This window comes from Diabrotica undecimpunctata, chromosome 3 (genome assembly GCF_040954645.1).
Source record: "Diabrotica undecimpunctata isolate CICGRU chromosome 3, icDiaUnde3, whole genome shotgun sequence".
Taxonomy (NCBI): domain Eukaryota; kingdom Metazoa; phylum Arthropoda; class Insecta; order Coleoptera; family Chrysomelidae; genus Diabrotica; species Diabrotica undecimpunctata.
Window position 1 is genome coordinate 86,894,206 of NC_092805.1, and position 7,652 is coordinate 86,901,857.

The following is a 7,652-nucleotide window of genomic DNA, read 5'->3' on the forward strand; positions in this document are numbered from 1 at the left end:
AATACGTGTTTTAACTATTTTAATAGACGATACTATTTTAATAGACGATATTAATGGTGTGCGAAAGATTACATATTTAGGTTTAGGTACTTGTTTACGTGTAATTACATTACATATTTAGGTCATAACTAATACCCTTCCAATACAAATTGGAAGTACGAGTATGTTGATCAGGGTAGAGATAATTGGAAGGAGTTGGGAGAGGTCTATATTTAAAAAAGGACGAGAGAAGGCTAAGAAGAACACCCTTGTCACTAATAGCCCTTATGCCAAAATTTTTCAAAATACAAACAATACCTTTTTCTTCTTTAAGTGCCGTCTACCGATCAGAGGTTGGATATCATCACTATCTTTACTCTATCTACTGCTACTCTGAAGAGTTCTATAGAACTGCATTTAAACTAGTCTCTTAAATTCTTTAACCATGATACTCTCCTTCTTCCTATACTCCTTCCTCCACTTATCTTTCCCTGTATTATTAGCCTTAGCAGTTCATATCGCTGTCCCCTCATTAAGTGTCCCAGATATTGCAACTTTCTTATTTTTATTGTGTTTATTATTTCGCATTCTTTGCCCATTTCTCGCAATACTTCCGTGTTAGTTTTCTTCTGTGTCCATGCTTTTCTAAGCATCCTCCTGTAACACCACATTTCAAAGGACTGTAACGTATCCTTATTATTAAACAATACCTATCGACTCGCAAAATGGCGTAAGCCATTTTCATTTCATCTGTCTTATAAATTAACAAAAAGTAACACCTTTTTAAAAAATTTTTTAGAGATTTTTTTAATTGCGGAGCAACTAGTTATTAATATTAAAAGCTGAAATTTTGAAAGTACTCCAGAGCTTGTTAAGTACATGGTATAAGCTCACCTTGAAGTTGTGTTAAACTTACTGCCAAAACTACTTAGACATGCCATGAAAATAAGGGGAAAGTTTGATAGACGAATACGTGAAGAAACCGAAATATCCGATAATCAGTTTGGTTTAATGTAAAGCAGATGCAATTTTCATTATAAGTCATCTGATAGAAAAATACAGTAATAAAGAAACAAAGCACTCATTGTGAGAGACATGTATAAGGAAGTAACGACTAGTGTTTACAACAAATGTCGGAGAGACTGATAAATTTCATTTGCATTAGGGCTCGGAGCTGAGTCGTTATTAAAATTTATTCTCATTAGTATTGGATCAGATAACAGTAAATCTACAGGGTAACATTCCGTGGTGCTTAATCTATACTAAAGATGCAGGGCTAGTAGGAAATACTGAATGGGATTTAGGACAAAAACTGAAGCAGTGAAGACAAACTCTTAAAGAAAAAGGTTTAAAATTTAGTAGAACAAAAACAGAGTATTTAGAATGTAAATGGAAAGATGGAGTTGCAACAAATAAATTGATAACTTTGGATACGGAAATGATTTTTAAAACCAGTAGTTTAATGTACCTAAGATGAGTATTACAGTATAATGGAGGGATATATGGAGATGCATGCAGTAGAATTATGACGGGATAGATGAAGTCAAAGGAAGCGAGTGGTGCATTGTGTGACAAGAAAATTTAAAGGAAACTAAAAGGAAAATTCTATGAAAGTACCATAAGACCAGCCATGATATACGGAACTGAATGTTATATAGTTGAAAAGAAAGAGGAACAACAAATTCATGTAGCGGAAATGAGAATACTTAGATAGATGAGTGGAATGACAAAAAAGGATAAAATTAGAAATCATTATATTAGGGAAAGTCTATGAGTGGCACTAATTGGCATGTTAATGTTCAATGTAGAGGCACTAATCACCCAATTCGAAGAATCGCTGATTTAAAAGTTGCTGGGGTAGTAGGAGAGGAAGACCAAAGAAGACCTGGAGGCTTAGGCAGGACATGTCGGTAAAAGAGGATGATATTGATGATAGTAATTCTACTTTCAACAAAAAGAATAAAAAAACTTTAAAAGTGATGACCGACCCTTTAAAATTTTTTAATTAGAATAAATTTTGGTTCTTTATAATTATTATATAATAAATAAAATTATATTACATTTGTACATCTTCTTTGCGTTGTTAGTTGTCAATTTTTTGGGAAGTTTTCTTAAGATGTTTGTTCTTCAGATCATAGTCACTTGATTTATGTTAGTTTTTAAGGGATTAGATTTAATTTGAACTAGTATAACACGTTCTGATAGGAGAATTAAATTTGTGACGTGAATTCAGTAACATAATGAATTAAACCCTTTATAGGGTATAATTCATAGTAAATAATAATAGTCTCGCCGTATACCGCAAGCGTGGCTTTGGGATTATAACACGGTAGTCTAATATATCTTGGACCTACGTTATACAAGAAAGGTAACAAGGGCCAGTGCTAAGCTTTAATCGCCATTATTACCGCTGGATTTACTCAAGGTACTCATTTTATTCAGGCTAAGTCGACCTGAGGCCTGTAGATATTTAAAAATATCTAGTTCTTCTCGCCGGCGCTGAGATTCGATCTCCGGCCTTCTGCGTATAAAGGCTTGGTCACACCTGCCATACATGGAAAGGTAGATAGTTAAAAAACTATTCTATCTTATGTAATTTTTTTCACTGAATACTGATACCCCATCTCATTTTACATAAAGTAGAATAGTTTTTAACTGTCCACCCTTCCATGAATATAGAAAGGCACCTAGCCGTAGAACTATAGAATCGGAGTAGAATCGGAAGGCTGTATGACAGGTGTGTCCCATGCTTAAGTCAGATACTACCGCCTGGGTCATCTGGCCCTCGAGAATCATTAACGTCATTTTTGAAATATTTTTATGGAGTATAAAATATTGTCCCTGATTATATAGATACTAAACATATAAAACAATTGTCTTCGGTAGTAAATGTCATTAGTTTTTATATTTCGATCTGGAAATTTCTCATCTTACTAGAAAATGGTACATGAATAATAAATTGAGTTTAGAGTTAAAAGTTTTTTCCGTAAAATGTTTTATGTCTACATTAAATACATTTTTAGTAGTTAAGACTTCAGGTAAGTACTATCTTTTACATAAATAAATAGTATATAAATTTCCTCAGTAAATAATAACAAATTAGGTATAAACGCCTCGAAATCCGTTTGGATTTACCATTGATTGGCTTTACCTTGATTCGTAAAATCACTTTGATTTATTTTTGACTATGATTCTAGTAAATTATTAATGTTTATGTATTTTGCTAATTTATTGCAGAAGTTCACATTATACTGCACCTTGGACAAATAATTATTTTTACTTACTTCTCGCCCGATTTTTGTTTTTAGATTTTTAATGATAAGTAGAGATCGGAATATAATGTAAAATTCATTTTCTTGCATATCTGGCATATTCTGTATAAATTTCATATTTTTACAAGAAATCTGCATATATCTCCATATTTTTTTAAAAAATGTATAATGCCAATATTTTTTGAATGTGTCGACCTTTTCTCAAAATTGTTCATTTAAATTCGTCGAGTAAAAAAACCTCTGCTTCTTTGAATTATTTTGGGCATACCTGCTATTGCGATAAAAGATTTTAGGTAAATTGGTAAACAATTACAACACAGTTGCATTTAGACGGGCTAGTTTTTAAAGCAATATGTTGCCGAAAATATATATATTCGGTATTTTGCTGGCAACATTGCAGCCATCTAATGAAAATATCGCCCTATGGCCTAGCCATGTGGCCGAAATCTTGCTGGTATTTGACAACTATTGCAGTTAGTGGCTGATGTGTTGCCGATAAAGTCGAACTGTCGTGGAAAATGTTGCAAGTTGCTCAACTACTCTGCAGAAATTTAATTTGGTTTTTTCATACACACAACATACAAAGAATATATCAATACGTGGTCAAATGAAAACACAGTAAGTTTTAATAATGCAGTACATTTACGTCCAGAGTTGTGGGATGTAGAAAATACATCATACAAAGACAGGAATGCAAAGAAAGATAGTTGGACGGCCATTGCTCAAGAATTCAAACACAGGACGAAGCTTATAAAAAATTCAGAAGTTTAAGGACATATGCGAAAAATGAACACAAAAAGGTAATTAAAAAAAAAATGGAAGTCAAGGTGGCAAAATTGTTCTTCTTCTTCTTTATTCTTGTATGTAAGCTTTAAAGCCTGTTTCTTCTTCATTATTAGCCTCCTAAATTGTTTAAATTATCGCACCATATTTTTTTTGGTCTGCCAATACTTCTTCGTCCATTTGGTGACTTTTCTCATGCTATTTTTACTATCCTATGCTCTGCCATTCTACTAATGTGTTCTTTAACGATTAAGAACGCAGCAATTTGTACAATGTCGGACATCTTTATTTTGGACTTCGTCTCGTCAATACTTCAAGGGTATTTTTCGTCTAAAACGAAAATATAATGCAACAAGCATCGCTGGAAATATTGCAGTAAATATTTTTTATTATTGTTGACAGGCTTATGTAAATATTTCTGTTTTCACAAATATCGCTGAGCAATATTTCTACTAAATTTTGCCGAAAATATGCAATTTTAGTGGCCCGTTTAAATGCAGCTTAATATAGAAATAAAATGAAACATACATAAACACTTTGGGTGGGACGGGTTTTTCCGGAATCAAAAAGGGGTGGAAGTGTCAGTGAAGCTTTTAGGAATAAGTAGCTGTATGAATCTCCAAAATTACATTAGTTTCATTTATGGGTTTCGCATCAAACAGTGTAACGTGTGTATTAAGGCAAATTTTAAAAGTGCATTTATAGTGTAATTTTATTACGTAACCGGTTATTACGTAACCGGTGACTTCGTTAATTTTTTTGTATCGCGATGTCCAAAGTAAGGGCTTGCACTCAGCCATATCCTGAATTAATGCTGGATGTAGGAAAAGTTTTTTGTCAATCTTGCTCTAAAATTCTAACTATTTTCATTTTAAGACAGGTGAAAGCCAGTATCAACGCATGTTTCGGTAAAAAAAAACGTGTGAATAAACTTTGGCTTTTTATTTCAGATTTCTTGCGATAGAAAATTTTTAATCACTCAACATGAAAAGACATCTTGTCACCTTTAAAAAGTGTGACACACTCTTAAAGGGCCCAATTTAAAAGGGCAATTGACAATGGCCCAGTGCTTAGGCACTTAAAAAATCAAGCAGCTACTTTCGTAGAACTAAGGTACTACGAAAGTACGTTAAGAAAAAAATATATCGAGATTTGCTACGATGAGACCATAAGAAAAATTCGAAAATTTCTTGCCGATAACTCGATTTATTTTATAGTTGACGAAAGTACTTATTCACGGGAGCGCTATGTGGCGCATTTAATTATAATGGTTTTACACGAAGATGTAAAAAATGTAAATGTTACCTTATTACGTCAAAGCAATTGGAGAAAACCAACAATTTGACCGTAACACGTTTTGTTCAAGATGAGTTTTCCCGTTTTTTTTCTACCGAAAAGTATACCATTTACCATGGGATAAGTTTTATTAATGATAAGCGGCAATGAAACCTATATGGTAAAGGTAACACAGAACCTAAAGACATTCTATAGCAATTGAATTCATGTAACATGTCTAGAGGGAAGACTTAGTTACAAGCAATATTTTTCCATGCGGAGAATTTTCTAGTATTAAAAATTTTTATTATAGAACGAACATATTTACTTTAGCTCTGAAGGTATGTAAACGCCTTGTTCAATTACCTAATTTAACTTAAAATCTAGTTTACATAAGCTTAAATTTTAAATTTCTTGTCACCATAAAAACTTGAAAAAGTGAAAATTTAAATTTCACTCTTTGTGAGAATCAGTCGATTTGATTAATCATGTTAGAAATATTTCGTATGGTTGAAGAAACGCAGGTATATCTGTAGGAAATAAATTACAGTATGTTTTAAACAAAAAGTAAGGATTTTCTATTTTGGAAGAATTTGCGAAAGTTCATCAAGGTGAGCCTGTACCAAATCTTGAACATAAACAAATTTTAAAATGCACTAATATTTTTTGTTGACATTGCGAGAAGTTTTTCGATGTATAAACATCTATACACATATAGAAGGAATAATATTTTAGTTGCAAATTGTGAAAAACAAATTATTGTCAATTGTGTCACAATACTAGTTTGTGAAATTGCTTATCTTCTATACTAGATGTATGTATGGTTACTATATTTCTTGAAAAATTGATTTGTATATATTAAATCAAATAAATATCGAAATTGTATTTCAATATTATTGCAGTTCTATTCTATATAAAAAATACGATTTGTTAAAAACTAGGAGCAAGTCATTTTAGATTATTATTATTATTTGAATTTCTTTTTTATTGCAAAATTTTTGATTTAGTCGATAATAAACTGCATATTTGCATATATTACGAATATCGTTTAAAACTTTTTTGCATATTTGCGCCCTATTTGTGCATATATATGTGCATATGTGCTCCGTTTTCTGTTGCATACATTCCGGTCTCTAGTGATAAGGACTGATTGTTGAATTCTTGATATTTTCAGGAAGTAATAATTTGTACTTACGTGAAATTATTTATATTATAACACAGTTTTATTCTATAATATTGGAATTGTTTACAATAAACTCATTATTTCTCATAAAAAAAATTGAGTTTAATATCGGAGTATATTTTAATGCTACTAATTCAGTAAGGGATAATTATTAAAATAATATACAAAATACACGAGTCTATCTCTTACATTATTATATACAATAACTAATCATTAAAATAATGTTAAAAAAACTTACTTGGGACTTCAGGAAGATGCGGTTGACTTTTAATCCATTCCTTGATGACATTAACATCTTCTGCAAGATCTTTTTCGGTTTTCTCAAAAGCCTGCAATACTTTTTCTCTGTTATTCATAAGTAAATCATTGGAACTCATTATTATAGTATAACTGTGAAAACTTTGTGAGAACAATAAGATCACTAGTCAAGTTAGAAATAACGAAAGAAATTTCTAAATAAGGAATGTGTTGAACCTCGAACAGATCTTCCGGTTATGTGAGTGTTTATTTTTATTTGCCATTTAATAAATACCTGATATTTACGTGCATTCTAATATAGGGTGTTACAAACACATTTGTGAGTTCATTTTATACTGTAACCAAAACTTTATTTTTGTTTGTGGATATGTTTTCAAAATAAAATCGATTAAGAACCGGATTTAATTGACTCTCCTGCAAAAAATATCACATAAAAACTTTTATTTAACATTTTATTATTTTACAGTACCAGGTGTGACTACTAAATATCGAGACTGCGTTGTAAAAGATTTTTTGTGTCTTATATGTAAATTACGTCTTTTGAAGTGGGTATTTTGATGATATATCTGTAAGTATATTTTGTTTATATATTTTGTTTTAAAGTATTTGTTGGTTTTTTGGGTATTATCAAAATTAACGTTTTATTTAAACATTCTAAAAAAATGTTTATCGCTATTTTTATAAAAATATTTCGTCACCAAAGTACAAATTTTATATCATTTCATCCACTTCTAATTACAATTCTCATACTAAGGCCAACTATATACTTGCTCTATACGGAAGATATTTCCATACCAGCACCCAATACTTGATATAAATCTCTCATTAACAATATCTATGACAAAGCAACTTTTATATACACTTACGGGAATATTAAACCATGTCCAATAAGAGGAGGTATA

At 31.1% G+C, this 7,652-nt stretch overlaps 1 protein-coding gene across 2 annotated transcripts in view; it reads right to left on the reverse strand.

Moving 5' to 3' along the window:
• LOC140437003 (retinol-binding protein pinta-like) overlaps window positions 1-7,155 on the reverse strand; it is an 82,860-nt gene extending 75,705 nt beyond the window's left edge. Inside the window, exon 1 of one of the 2 annotated variants that reach the window (XM_072526217.1) lies at window positions 6,731-7,155. In XM_072526217.1, coding sequence (XP_072382318.1) covers window positions 6,731-6,869 — 139 coding nt within the window. In that variant the 5' untranslated portion in view covers window positions 6,870-7,155. The remainder of the gene's footprint in view (window positions 1-6,730) is intronic. The other variant, XM_072526216.1, reaches the window with a different exon arrangement.
• Between the last annotated feature and the right edge of the window lie 497 nt (window positions 7,156-7,652).